Consider the following 15,925-nt stretch of genomic DNA (forward strand, 5'->3'; position numbering starts at 1 on the left):
TCCCGCTCGCCCCAGTTCCGTCGGAAGTCCGAATTGTTTCTGCTTCCCAGAGGTAAGACTGGACTGAGCCTGGCTTCCCAAATCCAATTCCGAGCCTGTGATGAATTGCTTTAATTTCTGACACCTCGTATGAAAACTGCACGTGCAGTCTGATTATATTGCAAGACTGAGGCTTTAGGGTGCCCCCACCGTGGAAGGGCCTGGGGGTGAAAACACGTCTTGCAGGATAGAGCATGGGCTCTTTCTGACTTTCAGGACCGTCGGTGACCCGGCTGGAGACCTTGAGTTTAGCGTCTTTCTAAGGGGCCTTGGTGCCCTGACGGGGATCCTTGGATTCCAGGTAAATCCAGGGCCTTTGCCAGCTGCGGCTGGGAAATGTCTGGCTTCTCCCCCTCTTCCCCCTTTCTGCCTCGCTTTTTTTCTAAGACTTCCCTCTTGAGAGGAAGGCTGGTGTTTCGTGCCTTTTGGGAAGATAATTTCTTGAACCTCACTCGCAAACTGTGCCTTGGTTAAACTCAATGCTATGTCGGGTAGAATTCGTACGTCCCTTTAGGCATCATCAGGAACACAGGGTGAATGACTTGGGACCCTCCTGTTGCTCCCACCTCAGCCTCTGCCTTCGTGCCACCTTCTGTTACTCCAATTCCAGTTCCTCCAAGTTATTTTCATTCCCTCTGGGACCCTCTTCTCTTCCAGCCTGTGCAGTGTATTCCCACCTGCAAGCACCCTATTGCCTGGTCAGGTCCATGCAGCCCAGTCCCCGGGGGATATACTCAAGTATAGGAAGGTTTTCTAAAAATCCTTCACAGGCTGTCCCTGAAAGAGAACAGGGTTTTCTTCCTCTTAGATCACTTCCTTGATCTTTTTCAGTGTTAACTGGCTTTCAAATACTTTCTCATTCCTTCTAGCAGGTTGACCTTTCTGCTCCCTAGGGTTAGTCCCCCTGAAACTAGGCAAAAACTCAGTTACAATTAGACCTACAAATACAAATGCCATAACTCCTAGAGGTGGCCTTCGAAGTATTTAGTGATGGAGAAGGAAAGGACTCACCATGAAAAAGCTAGGCCAAGGCTCAAACTAAATAGATAGCCTTTGCTCTCGGCGGCCATGCTTCATACATAATCTCAGGGCAACCCAAAGTGGGCAGGAGGGGTCAACCATCAGTCTGGAGGTGAGACCAACAAAATGGGTTTAAGTGTAAGCCAACCAGCCATTGGCCAGTGAGTACCAGGAGCTCCCAGGCCATCCCCAGTCTACACACAGGCCAGTCACTGGGGATGGGACTGCCCTTGGTTGCTAAGGAGGGGGGCCCTTCTCCTGGGATAGCCATGCTGGAAGCCCAGGGATTCTGGTTGCTCCCCCGCCACAAGATGTCTGTATCCATCGAGGAACCCCTGATGGCAGGTAAGAATTTTTTTTTTTTAATACAGGAGCCACTTTGTCCAGATTTCTCATGCTGGGCCTTCTTCCTGGTGGCTAGCTGATGGAAGTCCTTGCCCCCTTCATTAGCCTCTCACATGCCTTTTGAGTTGAGTGTCCTACCCCACTATCAAGGAGAGACTTGGGCTCCCTCAGGGCCACATGGCGGTTAGGAGGCCTTAAGCAGCCTCTAACCTTGACCCTGGCTAAAGCTGATCAACAAGAAGAGCAAGGGCCTGTTCCCAACCAGAGTCTACAAGCTGTGAACCCTGCAGTTTGAGACAGAGGAGTCCTTGGAAGGCCATAAACGGCCAACCGGCAGAAACTCGCCTTAAGCCAAAAGCTGCTTACCCTAACTGACAATAGCCATAAGATTAGAAGGGAAAGGTTACAACCCTAAACAGATGCATTCTTAAAACATAGGCTCTTGCTGTCCGAATCCAAGAGTCCCATTCTGTCACTTAGCCAAATGAGGGATACAGGATGGTGTGAGACCTCAGCAGGAAGAGGCAGTGGTCCCTATACACCCCCTTGTGGCCAGTCCTTATAGAAGTCCCTGAAGATGCTATGTGGTTCACTCTGTGACCTTAAATCCCAGTTGATCCCTCACAGTATCAGATTGCCTTTGAGTGGATTAACCCCAACTTGGACCAGATGCAACAATGCGCTTGGTGGACAGGAGTACCCACCATAGGGGTGTTGGGACATCAACACTTGTTTGCCCAAACCCTAAGAAAGGAACTAAAGAAGATATGCTAAAAGGGACTGTCCTACAGTCTGTAGATAACATGTTGATACGGAGGCTCAGATGAGAACGACATTGAAGTTTTTAATTTCCTTCAAGCCCGGGGTTACTGGTTCTTCCAGAAAAAGGCACAAATTTCATAGCAACAAGTTCAATACATGGAGTATATTATAACCCCTGGAAATAGACAGCTGTCCCAAGAGAGAAGAGCTATATTAGGCTTGAGTGCCCCTAAAGATGTTTTTTTGTACTTAAAAAATTTGCCCTCACTAAAGCTCCTGCTCAGGGTCTCTTTAAAAAGCCACTTTGTATCTGGCCGGAAAGGGAGGAACTACTCTGGAGGGTAGGGTTCTAATACAGAAGCTGGCAAGTTCCCCCTCAGCCAACAGGCTATTTTTCCAAGCAACTGGATTAAGTGGCTCCAGGTTGGCCTGGCAGTAGCTGCTGCCAATTTGATTACTGGAGGAGGCTAACAAATTTAACCTTTGGAAAGTGAAAGTCACTCAGTCTTTGCGATTCTTTGTGACCCTATGGACTATACAGTTCATGGAATTCTCCAGGCCAGAATACTGGAGTGGGTAGCTGTTCCCTTCTCCAGGGGATCTTCCCAGTCCAGCCCAGATCCCCCGCATTGCAGATGGATGCTTTACCAGCTGAGCCACCAGGGAAGCCCTAACCTTATCACTGTTGAGAATGTAAATTAGTGCAGCTACTATGGAAAACAGTATGGGAGTTCCTCCAACTCCAGCAGTCCAACTCCTGGGCACATTCCCAGACAAAACAGTTATTCAAAAAGATAACATGCACTCCTGTGTTCATAGTGAAGAGAAAAAAAACAGTTGCTTAAGTTTATTGCTATGCTCACCACCTCTGCTTCTGTGAACCAGCCTACTTACTGGGTCAGCCAAACTGCTTAGTGGGGAAAGTCGCTAGGACCCCGAATCCCATGCCATATAAAAGATAGCCAGAACAAAGCCTGTGCACTCAGCCTCTGGAGGCAACTCTGCGGAGTCCAGACAGGTGCTAAATAAACTGTGCTGTTCTGCATCTCCGAGTGTCACTTGTCTCTTTCCCTGCCATGGTTTCTGTAACAAGACATGGAAGCAACCTAAGTGTCCATCGACAGACGTGGTACATATATACAGTGAAACTAAGTCCTGTCCAACTTTTAGGGACCCCATTAACTGCAGCTCACCAGGCTCCATGAGATTTCCCTGGCAAGACGACTGGAGTGGGTTGCCATTTCCTTCTCTAATGAGTTCTAAGCCAGCCTTTTCACCCCCAAGTGGCAAGTTCCTCTTCATTTTCTGCCATTAGGGTAGTATCTGCGTATTTGAGGTTATTTCTCCTGGCAGTCTTGCTTTCTCCATGATCCAGTGATGGTTGGCAGTTCTGTTCTGCCTCTTTGAAACCCAGCTTGTATATTTGGAAGTTGTTGGTTCCCGTACTGGTTTTGAGCATGCCTTAGCTAGCATGCTTATTTCACGTGCTACATGGTTATGAGCAAAATCCTTCATCTCACAGTGGAGTACTGTGTGTGCTCATTCGTGACCACATGAAGTGTGTAGCCCATGGGATATTCAGTCCTGTCCAACACGTCCTGTCTCCCAACTCTTTCAATGTTACTTGGCCATAAAGCATGAAATGCTGTTTACAGCAACGTGGATGGACCTAGAGATAGATGTATGATGGGATCACTTTGCTGTACACCAGAAACTAAAACATTGTAAGTCAGCTATACTTGAGTAAAAATTTTAAAGAACTTGCCACACCTTCAACCCTCCTAAACCCCAAGTAATAGTAACACATTAGGCTTGACTCAGCTTGACAACAAAATCTGACCATGGACTGTCCATGGAATTCTCCAGGGGATCTTCCCAACCCAAGTGTTGAGCCTAGGTGGATTCTTTACCAGCTGAGCCACAAAGAAGCCCAAGAATACTGTGAGCGGGTAGCCTATTCCTTCTCCAAGGGATCTTCTGACCCAGGATTCAACCCGGGGTCTCCTGCATTGCAGGTGGATTCTTTACCAACTGAGCTATCAGTGAAGCTCAGAGGAAGGAAACATTCAAAGTGCCATGCAGCTGTAGAGCATGTAAGAATCCCCTATAAAGTATGGCTTGAAAACAAGCAGCCACGATTCACTGCCATGGACTCCAAAAGGTCCCAAGTTAGGCAAGGGAGCAGCAGGGCAGATGGGCCAGCAGAGGAAGCTGTCCTGACACGCACAGCAGATGACTGACCCCATCCCTTTTACTTCTGACAGCCCCTGAGGAAACCCCGGGCCCAGAAGTGAGGGTCGAATAGGGATGGATAGTGGCACTTCCATCACAAATTGCTTTCTGACCAATGGGAATTTACTAGTGGGCTGTGAGAAGGAACAATGCAAAGAAATACTAGGGAACAATGGAATGGGTAAGACTTAAGAGATCTCGTCAAGAAATTTGGAGTTAACAAGGGAATGTTCCATGCAAGGATGGGAAGGATAAAGGAGAGAAATGGTAAGAATCTAACAGGCAGAAGAGGTGGCAAGAATACACAAAACTATACCAGAAAGGTCTAGTTAACTGGATAGCCAGGGTGGTATTGCCACTCACCTAGAACCAGACATCCTGGAGTCAAGTGGAGTATAGGCATTGCTACAAAGCTAGTAGAGGTGATAGAATTCCAGTGAGCGATTTCAAATCCTAAAAATGCTGTGAAAGTGCTGCTCTGAATGTCAAGAAATCTGGGAAACAGGTGGCCACAGGACTGGGAATGGTCAGTTTTCATTCCAATCCCTGTGAAAGTTGCTCAGTCATGTCCCACTCTTTGTGACCCCATGGACTATACAATCCATGGAATTCTCCAGGGGATCTTCCCAACCCAGGAATCGAACCCAGGTCTCCTGCATTGCAGGTGGATTCTTTACCAGCTGAGCCACAAGGGAAGCCCAAAGGTAGTGCTAAAGAATGTTCGAACTGCAGCACAACTGCACTCATTTCACCTGATAGCAAGGTTTCAGCAGTACATGAACTGAGGACCTGGACAACCTGGGTTTCGGAAAGGCAGAGCAACCAGAGATGAAACTGCCGATAGTGGTGCCCCCCAGGTCAGCTGGCCCAATGGGATCTGTATCTCCTGGGTAGGCTTGGCACCAAGCACCTAGTACAGTTTTTGCCTCCACCAAAGCCTTTGGAAAGGCTTATACAACCATATTCATTGGTGGGATCTCAAACTGCACCAGAACCCCTGCCCAGGTGGACTGCTGAAGTGGCTTAATTCCACAGCAGTGCCCCAGGCCTGTACCCCTCCCAGACATCTATTTGTAGTCTGGATATAAACCAACTGCCCTCTTTAACAGACCACAACCCCTCTTTCCCGGGATTAGCTGTGGCATTTGCTTGTATGGACCATGATCTGTGTATGAGACAATGTATACTAGGCCAACTGAGTAACCAAACGAACCTAGTATCACTGTCTATAACATCACCCACCTGGGGGAGAAGGGCAGTTGGCCTCGTTTCATCAGGGGTTGGAACTGTCTGTGGTGAGGCCACCCGAGATGTCCTGTCTGCCATGAGTGAACCACCTGGAACTCCCTGCAGATGTCATTGTCTCAAGTTTCTGGGCTGATAAAGTGACTGATAATAGACTGGCCTTGTTCTTCCTCCTAGCTGAACAAAGGAGGTGTGTTACATTATGACACTGGGGTAGTAAAAGAAAATACACGACCATGCCAAGTGGCCTCATCCTTTCTGACAGGGTAACCCAAGTGCTGACTGTCTAGACTGCACTTTAAAGGGATGTTATTGAGTATTGTCTGGTTTTTAACCCCCATTTGGGCCTCTAGTTGCCATAATCCTTTTACTAGCATTTGGTCCCTGCCTTTTTAACCTGTTGAGTTTGTTTCTTCCAGTTTGCAACAATTCCATGTCAAGGTGATGGTGAGGCAGGGGCTCCAGCAGAAGTCACCCTAGACGAGGCAGGGATAGAGTTCCACGGCCCTGGTTAGGTAGGGGCCGTGAGCCTAGCGCTAGGCTGAAGAAGCTGCAGAAGACCTTTACCTCTCAACCTCTCAGTAAAGATTTCTTGGGGTCCAGCATGTGTGTGTGTTTTCACACCTGTTAGCAACCCCAGAGGACTCCCTAGGATGACAGCTCATCCCTGGGCAGTCTTGGAGCAACATGAAAATGGAAGTTCATGCCAGTGATTTTCCACCTACTAGGACAACCTTCTCTAGGTTTTGGGGTTGTCTTTGCCTTGGGGTAGTTTGTGAACTCTTAATTCCTTACGGATGGTCCCAGAGCTTGTGGATGTCTTTCAATGGACGAGGCAGGCACTCCAGAAAACAAACTTTTATTCACCAGGACCGGAAACAAAAGCTTTTGATCAAAAGACTGACTTGGAGTTTTTTCTTTAGTACAAGGTGGAATGCCCTGCCCACCCCTGTGACTTGACCTCACTGAGCCCAGGCTGTGTGTCAGCCTGCTAAAGTGGTACCCTGGTCCACAGGCAAGGCTGGTGGTCCTGGTTTCCCTGACATTTCTGTAACTTCCCATGGCCTGAACACTGCGTTACAAACCATAGCCTTGGCATCCTCCAGGGGAATCTGAAAGACCCTGTTGATGTGGAACTGGGGCCTCCCATTGGGGGGCTGGCAGCAGGCAGTTGTGGTCCTTGGGGTGCAGTGCAGGATGGGATTGGCGGTGAAGCCCTCTGCCCCGGGTTTGGGCAGAGTCCTGCCCCTTCCTTCCCGGGCAGCGAGTGCAGCTGAAGACATGGCTTTCTAGGCAGTTAGGCACTGTACATAATGGTGTGGGTGCTGCAGCGCAGCCTGAAAGTTGGGTGCCCATGGGGAGATGGAGGCGGCAGAGCCCCATGGCCAGAGGGCCAGGTCCCTGGCAGTCTACCCTTCGGTGTCCCTCCTGTACAGAAGACGGTTGCCTTGGGGCAGCAGCCAGTGAAGGACTGCAGACGCTCTGGCTTTGTGCAGCCTGTTTGTTGGGACCTCAGCTCTGGATTGCTGCCCAGATGAGGGGTGGGTGAGGCTCAGCCTGGAACTGACTGCTGTAGACTGTCCAGTCTTCCAGGAGGATGCCCGGTGGCCGGGCCCCACAGGCTCAGGGTCTGCAGCAGGAAGACCCCCGGCCCTCCCTCTTGATGTAGTCATGCAGCCGGAAGCGGGGCTCGCTGGGGGCCTTGGTGGAGCGCTGTTTCAGCTCCCTGTGGGGCAGGGATGACTGTGGGATGGGGCGGCCTGGACCCCCAAGGAGGGGGTGCAGAACCCTGGGTCTGGGGCTCCTGGTGACCACGAGGACTCACTTGGCTATGGCTGTGAAGGCCAAGTCCACATTGAGGCCCGTCTTGGCGCTGGTCTCCATGAACGGCAGCCCGTAGTCCTACAAACAGCAGTGGGCAGCCTGGCAGGGGTGGCTCAGGTGCCATAGCCCTGGGGCGCTTGCCCGCCACCCACCCCACCCCAGCTCACCTTGGCCAGCTTCTCCGCATCCTCCCTCTTCACCGCACGCTCTTGGGCAGAGTCCACCTGGTGTAGGAACCTTGGTGAGAGCTGGCCCCGTCACCCCCCACCCCCACCCCCACCCCCGGCTCCCCTGCGAGGCTAGAGTGCCCACCTTGTTCCCCAGCAGCATGAGAACCACATCGTCCTGAGCGTGCTCCTGGATCTTGGTCAGCCAGGCCTGCAGGGGCGGAGCTGAGGCCAGGCTGGAGGCCGGTGCTCCGGGCCCCCTGGCCCCTCCAGGACGCACCCCCAGAGTGCCTGATGGTGCCTGACCAGCAGAGGGGCCCCGGAGCTCATGCTCCCTGGGCACCATGCACAGGCAGCCCAACAGCTCCCTTTTCTAAGCTGTTCGGACTGGAAAGTCCCCCAGGACCCCCACTTTGGCTCGTTCAACATGCACCTTGGCGGGGCAGTCTTTCCCCCTCCCCTGCTGTCAGGAGGGTCCTCAGGAGTCTGGGACCCTGAGGCCGTCTGTGCCAGAGGGGGTTCGGACCCCATCCCGGCCTTTCTCCCCCCTGCCGACCCCTGGAAGGAAGCCTCTGACCTGGATGCTGTCGAAGGAGGCCTTGTTGGTGATGTCATAGAGCAGCAACAGTGCTGGGGGGAAGGGCAGTGAGGACCTCCTGAGCCCACAGCGTCCGCCCCTCCCCTCCACCCGCGGGTCAGGCTCTTCCCGCTCCTGCCCCCGTCACACCCCGGGTGCCCTCCTGGGGCAGAAGCCTGGAGGCCGTGGCCCTGTGCTCACCATGGGCGTCGCGGTAGTAGGCGTGGGTGATGCTGCGGAACCTCTCCTGGCCTGCCGTGTCCCAGATCTATGGCCGGGGTGCGTGCAGCCATCAGCGCTGCCCGGGCCTTCCCGGGGGCCCCCTGCCCTCACCCCCTCCCTCACATCACCCCTCACCTGCAGCTTCACCTTCATGCCGTCCACGTCCACAACTTTGTTCTGAAACACAACCAGCTAGCTCCAGCAAGGGCCTGTCCTAGGTGGTGGTGCCCCTAGGGTCCGAGGACCTGTACCCCTCTGGCGGGGTTGGGGGTCGGGGGGTAGTGGATAGGGTGGGGGGACAGGCAGCGCCAGGCCAGGGCTGAACCTGAGATGAAGAGCTCCAGTGTGCCCGGAGCCCACTGCCCCACACCTCTGCTCGCCAAGCTCTGCCCTCCACCTGCAGATAACACGTCCCCTTGAATCTGAGTCCCCTCTTGGTGGCCCAAGCACAGCGGGTACCCAGGCCACTCCCGCCCAGATGGCCATCCTGATGGACTTGGAGGTTGCCCCCCTCCATGGCCAGCTGTGTCCAACTCTGGGCCAGGTGTTTCTTCCTCTGCCCAGCCTGGAGGCCTGGCACACAGCCCCACCAGCTCCCCTGCCCTCCAGGGACCCTGGTGGCCAGTCACTGAGGCCTGTTGACCTGCACCCCCAGCCCATCCCCTCTCCTTCACCCCAGCTGGTGCCAGCCTCAGCTGGCTTCCCTGTGCCCACTTGCCATTTCAGCTTCGCCCTGTATTCCTCTCCCCTGTGCTCTACTCCTAGCCGCCGGGCCCCCAGCACCTCTCTCTTGCAGGGCTTATTTGAGGTCCCCCACGGTGTGACTCCAGGCCTATCGCCCACACTATGCCTCAGTTTCCCCATCCACAAATGGGGATAGCCAGGGTGTCCGTTAAACGGTTGCCCCGATTACTCTATGAGCTCTGTGTGCAAAGCACAGAGAGAGAACTGAGTCTGGCCCAGAGCAGGGCTAAAGTGGTCACTTAAAAGCCTCTTTTCTGCAGGCCCCTGGGGATGGGCTCCAAGCAGTAAGCGCAGAGCCCAGGACCTGGCCCAGTACCCAGTGGGCGCTCCCTGTGGGCTGGCTGGCGACACGCCCTCGCGGAGCCCTCCCAGTTCAGGACTAGGGCAGGAAGTGGCTCAACTCCGGCTCCCATCTGCCGAGGTGGGGGCAGGGGCTGCCAGTCACCAGCTGAGGCTCCGGGAACAGCACTTCCTCCCTCTACACCAGCTCCTGCTGTCGGGGTGTTTCTGGGTCTCCAGGGAACGGGTGCAGCCATCTGCCCAGCTGCAGGGACATCCCACCTTCCCTGGCGCCCCGAACAGGGTGTGAACCAAACCACCTCACCTCCCTCCACACCTGCCCTGGAGCCAAGAGGTGACAAGAGGGAGGTGATGCCAGGGCCACCTCCGCTTCTGGTGCCTCAACCCTTACTTCATCCCAGAGCACATGAGGGGCTCTGCCCCCCAAAATGGGATAGAGAGCGGCTCCCCAGACCGGAGGGAGCTGTCCCCTCTGCCCCCGTCCCCAGAATGGGCCTCCCTCCCCACCTTCTGCAGACTCGGTCTTAATTAAAGGGTGAGAAAAACGCAAATCTGGGATTTGCTGAGAACACATCAGTACCCCAGGACATGGAGTTCAGACGGGTGCCAGAGCCCAGCAGGCCCAAGGCTGTGGTCCCCCATGACCCTGCAGGCTGCTTGGGGTGCTCGAGGGCTCTTGGGGAGCCGAGTCGAGGGCCATCCCCGAGAAGGACCCCAGGACACAGCCCTGGCAGGGGTTGAGGTGGTGAGGGGTTTCTAGCAGGGGAAAGCAGTCAGGGCTGGGGGGCCGGGGATCATTTCCCAAAAGCCTCCCTGCCCAAGGGCAGGGACTTCTCCCTGGCTCTGGGACCGAGGGTGTGCTTAAGCGCCACAGCCATCTGTCTAGTAGGACCTAGCACCTCAGGGCCCCTCTGGGCAGTGGGCAGTGACTCTGGGCAGTGGGCAGTGACGCTGGCCTCCCCAGTGGCCATGGGCTTTGTGTTCCCATGGGGGCACCAGGACGCACCTCCTTCAAGGCACAAGATCCAGGCCCCAGGGTCGTTCCAGGCCCCAGGGTCGTGCCAGCCCGGGATGCAGGGGTACCATCTCTGCTTCAATCATACACAGCTGCCACCTGTCCCCAGAACCCTTGAGGTGTCGGGAAGCAGGCAGCTTAGTGGTGAAGGCGTCCCAGCTTAACTACCTTGACTGTGGGAGCCAGGTGGGCCAGCCGGGGGCTTCACCTCATGAGGCCGCCGGTCCCACACGGATAATGGAGAACCAGCTACCAGGGGTGTTTCAAGAAGCCATGAGCTGGTGTTGGGGGCCCAGGGCATGGCTGGGCCCAGTTGGTGCTTGGGATGTCAGCCCCCTCTCTTACCCGGAAGTCGATGCCCACGGTGGAGATAAAGGTCCCCGCCAAGAAAGCCCCATCCTTGAAGCGCACGAGCAGGCAGGTCTTCCCCACGCCTGAGTCCCCCACCAGCATGACCTGGGGCACGGGGAAAGGGCAGAGGGCACCTGGGTATCTGGGAACCCCTCCAGGGGAGGGGCCAGTCTCCCCTGAGCTGGCCTGGCCAGAGGGTGCCCGTGGGTGAGGGGCAGAAGTGGAGGAGGTTTGCAGGTGCACCAGGGCCTGGGGAGACATAGGGCCTGGACTTCTAACTGCCTCCTCTAGAAGGTTCTGTCTCCTCTTCATCAGTGGAGGGACAGGAGCTGCTGTCTTCATGCAGGGCACTACCTGGACACCATGCTTAGTCTGGAAGGGGAGCAACTGGAGTTTCATGGGGAGCAGAACTGGAGTGTTGGTCACTGGGGGCCTCCTGAGAGGCCTGGGGTGCTGGGGGTGGGGGCTCTGCACCAGAGGGCTTCTTCCAGTCCCAGCAAGACTCTAGAGGAGTCTGCCAAGTGAGGGTCAGATCTTGGCGTGAGGAGGGGCTCAGGCTAAGTTTGTGGGCCAGGAGGGCATTCAAGCCCTTCTCCCCTCCCCCACTCTGTTAACCAAAGGTTCCCAAACCCAAGGATGGGCCTGCCACCCCCACCCCCCAGGATTCACCAGCTTCTGCCTTGGCCTGAAGGAGGCCCCAGCGTGCCTCACTCAACCTGTGAACCTCCTCCTAGTCTCTCCCCCTAAAAGGAGACTAGAAGACCCTGTGGGCCAGAGAAGGCAACATATGGGAAGATGAGGCTGGGGCCTTTGGTAGGGGCAGGAGCATCAGGGAACAAGACACCTGCCAGGCTCTGACTTCCGCAGGACCGCTTGTTCGGCCCTGCCCGCCGGGTGGGGGTTGCGGAGGGGGAGGGGGGCAGCCTTGCCATATGTTGGGTATCCCAAATCCGGGTTTGACAGCTGTGTGTGTGTGTGTGTGTGTGTGTGTGTGTGTGTGTGCCGCGCCAGCCTTGCCAGCTGCGGGGTGCCGCTCGGGGAGCCAGCTCGGTGCTGAAGCTCCGCAGGGGCCTGCACCGTTTCCCCGGATCCCCTCCCCGCTCAGCTCGGGCCGGACGCCACCTGCTGCACTCGCATCACCTGGGGCTGGGGGTGCCTGGCTCACCTTGAAGGCGACGTCGTAGAAGTCGCCGCCGCCGCCGATCGAAGACCAGCCGGGCTGCGGGGGCCCGTTGGGCGGTGCCTCGGGGCAAGGTCGAGCAGTCCCGGGTCGCACCGGCCGGGGCCCATTGGCGGCGGGCAGGGCAGAGGTAGCGGGTGCGCTGCCCGCCTTGCTCTTGGAGGTCTTTTTCCTGGACATGGCGGGCGGGCTGGCGGGAGCTCAGTGCTCTCCCGCCGCAGCTGCCGCGCCCCGGGAGGCCCTGCTCCCCTCGCCGTCGGAGCCAGACCCGGAGCAGAAGCCGAAGCTGTCCCGCGGCGGCGACATTCCGGGCGCCAGGCTCCGCGCCGCCCCGCCCCCGCCGCCCCACGGCCGCGCAGCCACTCTGGCCCGGCCTCCTGCCGCCTCCGCCACCAATGGCCGCCAGGGGGCGGGGCCCGGGTCCAGGAGTCTCGTATCCCGGCGCCTCTGCGCCTGGGGGGCCGTTACCACCCTGTCCTACGCCCAAAGGCCCCTCTCCGTAACTGCACCCGGGCTTCGGTGCGGGTGCGGGGCGGTGGGCCTGGGTGACCGAGCACTCGGCGTCCTGCCGCTCCTCTGCTGTGCACCGCCCTGCCCGGCGCTGCCCCCTGCCCGGTGACCCCTGCCCCCGGATTACCTCCAGGCCCGGGACGAGAAGAGAGGGCGGCACTAAGGCAGCGGGCCTGCGTGGGATGGGCACCTGGGACTCGATCCCTTCTCAGCCGGAGGTGCCACCTGGCCTGCTGTGGCACCGCCCCCTCCCTTCCAGGGCAGGCAGGTCCAGGAAGCTCCAACACTCCGTGCTTGGCAAACAAACCGGGGTGCGCCCGGCCACCTGGGGCTCAGCTGACAGCTGGTTATCTGAGGCAGGACGTGGGGGCCAGGCTGAGCGGCAGGGCCGAGGTGGCCAGGTGCTCTCCCCTGGAGCTTCTGTCTGCTGGGCTCAAGCTTCAGGATCTCTGGGAAAGGGGAAGTCAGTGTCACAGCCAGTGGCAGGCCCTCTGAGCATCCACTCCCCTAGGGCTCTCCCCTTAGGGACCCGGGAGGTGAAGAAGGTGGGAGGCCAGGCTGTGCCTGGCTCCTGGGCTTTCCAGTGCTTTCAAGTGCTGACAGTCCAAACCCCCCTCTGGGTCCTGGCAGACCCCTCTGCAGGGCCTGGCACCTCTGTCCCAGAACTGCCACCCAAGATGCTCCAAGTTTTGAGGATGAGGCTGAGTTGGTCCTGGAATCCTGGGAGTGGTGAGCCGACATGCCCTTCTCCCAGGGCTTGCAGGCAGCAGGTGCAGACAAAAGGCAGTTCCCTGCTCTGCACTTCTCTGTCCTGAGACGTGACCACTGTCACTGGGACCCTGGGCCCTTCAGAGGCCTGAGCCCTCTCAGCTGGCAACGCCCAGAGTCCAAAAAATCACAACGGGCAGACGCTGCCTCTGGGGCTCAGAGGTCTGGGCAAACACAGATTGAAGGATGCCACCCAGCCAAGCGATTCCTCGAGAGACCTGGCAGGGCCCTGCATGAGAGGGTTGGGGCAAAGCTGCCCTGCACTGAGTGCCATCATGTGCTAGGTTCAGGTGGGTGCTGCTCTGGTGCTCTGACGATCAGATGGGAAACAAAGGCTGGGGGTTGGCAGGAGGGGTGGGGGGAGAAGGACCAGGAAGGGAGCGGTCTAGTCACCAGGCAGGAAGCTGCAGAGCTAGGATATCTATGTGGGAACTGGCTCCTGAGAGCATAAAGCAGGGCTTGCCTAGAGGTTCCCTGGAGAAAGACCCATCCTTCAGGGCCCCGTCAGAGCTGGGGACCCACCTGAGGGCCCCCTGACCTCCTTGCCTGTCTTGCTCCTCTGGTTCCCCAGTTCTTCCAGGTCAGTGCCCAGACGTGTGGTTGGTGAGGCCTGAGTTTGGGGTGTTGGGTTCCCACAGCTGTGGCCCTGGGGACTCCAGGTATCTCACTCCCATGAGGCTGGCCCAGGGTCTCAGCATGGCGGTGCCCACTGACCCTGGCATCCTAGTCCATGGGCCCTCTGCCTCTTCCTGCCAGCTGCTGCCAAGGCATAGGAAGCACCAGAGGTTTGAGTGCCTTAGGGCTGGGGCTACAGATGAGGTGTCCTGAGTTGGGGGGAGAGGGGTGGCTGCTGGCAGGGTAAACAGAAGAGAGGAGGCTGGCAATCCAGAAAGAGTGGGAAGCTAGGGGCGGAGGGGACTGAAGGCAGTGGAGAAAGACTTGACCCTGCGACCTTTAAAATTGGGAGAGTATGTGAAAATTCAGGTCTCTGGTTTCTCTTCAAAAGAGGGAATTCTGAGTCCCTGGCTTGCAGGCCCCCTCTGCCTTCCCTGCCTTCCTGCAGTTCTCCTAATCTTTGATCATTGTGTCTTTTGGTTCCTGTTTGCCATCTGTCTCACTCTCTGGGATGTAAGCTCTCTGGGCACAGGAAGCAGCTTGTCTTGGTCACTGTCATATCCCTGGCAGCCAGCTCCAGGCCTCAATAAACAGTTATGAAATTGGTGAAAGAAGTATGAGCTAGAAATGTGGGCCCCATTTCAAGAGGACACGTCGTTGGCAACATGGATTTGAGGGAGAACATGCCTCCAAAGGCAAGAAGAGTAACTCTAGTGTGTTGCGTAGTGAGAGCAAGACCTTGTGAGAGCAAGAGCTTGTGGAGGGGGGGCATTTGCACCGGTCTTTGAAGATTGAGCAGGAGTCCAATACTAGTGGCGACAGAGAAACTTGCCAGGTGGAGGGAGTATGTGTAGATTCAGAGAGCTGGGAGGTGGGCACTTTGAGCAGAAGAGGCCGAAGTGTGGTCCAATTGCTTGGAAGAAATGAGAGCTGATTCGATAGGTGACAAAGGAGGGGGCTAGATTGGAAGGTGAGTTTAAATGTTTTTCCTAGGAGCTTGGAAGTTGTTCGGTGGGAAGTAGGGAGCCATGGGTGGTTTCTGAGAGCAACAGAAAGAGGGTGCTGCTAAAGGAATAGTGGGTGTGGCCAGGGGGAGCTGGGTGGCGCAGCGTGTGGACAGGGCGGTGAGTTTGAGGGGATTGCAGGAGCCCAGGGAGGGCTAATGAGGACAGAGGGGAGACAGAGTCTGCAGGCCTGGAGGGGAGGCAAGAAAGAATCCAAGACCCTGCGGGGTGCCCGGCTAGACTCAAGATGACAAGCCCTTTGCTGCTCTTCCCAGTGAGGGGAGGGTCTATGGCAGCTGTCTGTGACTGCGGTGACCAATGCAAGTGACCCTGAGCTTATTTCTGGACCATGCCCTCCAGGCTGGCAGCTCTCCTTTCCTGTCTCCTCACACACGCTTTCTTGGGACCCAGCTGCCCCCCTGTGAGAAAACTCGAGTGACCTGGCAGAGAAGCCCAGGTGGAGAGGACCTCACTTGCCAGCCTTGTGAGCCAAGAAGACACTCTGGCAGGTCCCAGGGAGAGGAGGTGAGCCCGCCCTCACTGCAGACGCTGAGCACATGGAGTTGTCTGTCGCACAGCCCTGGACTTGGGCACCCAGCAACGGGAGAAGTGGGCCCTGTGGTGGGAAAGGTCAGCAGGGTGGCTCTGGTTGGAGCTGGGGATCTTCAGACCTGGAGAGACCTCCCCAAGGCAGGCTAGGTCCCCGAGGTGGGGGTTGGAGCTGAAATGAGCCCTGGGGCTGAGGTAGAGGTGAGGATGAGGGCTGTGTCTCCCTGGGGAGGGGACACCTACCAGCGCTCGGCACTTCTGGCTTAGGGCTGGCCCTGCCTGATACAGAATCCGCCTGCAATGCAGGAGACCCCGGTTCGATTCCTGGGTTGGGAAGAGCTGCTGGAGAAGGGATAAGCTACCCACTCCAGTATTCTTGGGCTTCCCTTGTGACTCAGCTGGTAAAGAATCCGCCTGCAATGCGGGAGACCTGGGTTGGATCCCTGGGTTGGAAGA

The 15,925-nt window shown here is 56.7% G+C and overlaps 1 protein-coding gene and 1 non-coding gene across 3 annotated transcripts; one reads left to right on the top strand and one right to left on the bottom strand.

The window, feature by feature from the left end:
• Nucleotides 1-92: 92 nt before the first annotated feature.
• Nucleotides 93-175, top strand: LOC128044052 (small nucleolar RNA SNORD60). Its single transcript, XR_008199031.1, has one exon. It is a non-coding gene; the product is annotated as a small nucleolar RNA SNORD60 (small nucleolar RNA).
• A 6,318-nt stretch (nt 176-6,493) lies between these two features.
• RAB26 (RAB26, member RAS oncogene family) lies at nt 6,494-12,340 on the bottom strand. Of its 2 annotated transcripts, none has more exons than XM_052661415.1 (9): nt 12,009-12,340; nt 10,838-10,948; nt 8,569-8,610; nt 8,413-8,479; nt 8,212-8,264; nt 7,780-7,845; nt 7,635-7,691; nt 7,469-7,545; nt 6,494-7,369 (listed from the first exon to the last, which is right to left on the bottom strand). In XM_052661415.1, the coding sequence occupies exons 1-9, from the start codon at nt 12,201-12,203 to the stop codon at nt 7,267-7,269; spliced, it is 771 nt and encodes a 256-aa protein (XP_052517375.1). In that variant the 5' UTR covers nt 12,204-12,340; the 3' UTR covers nt 6,494-7,266. The 2 variants fall into 2 exon arrangements, with proteins under 2 accessions (XP_052517375.1, XP_052517383.1); XM_052661423.1 differs by having other exon boundaries at nt 7,269-7,386.
• Between the last annotated feature and the right edge of the window lie 3,585 nt (nt 12,341-15,925).

The sequence above is a fragment of the Budorcas taxicolor genome, chromosome 2 (assembly GCF_023091745.1).
Source record: "Budorcas taxicolor isolate Tak-1 chromosome 2, Takin1.1, whole genome shotgun sequence".
Taxonomy (NCBI): domain Eukaryota; kingdom Metazoa; phylum Chordata; class Mammalia; order Artiodactyla; family Bovidae; genus Budorcas; species Budorcas taxicolor.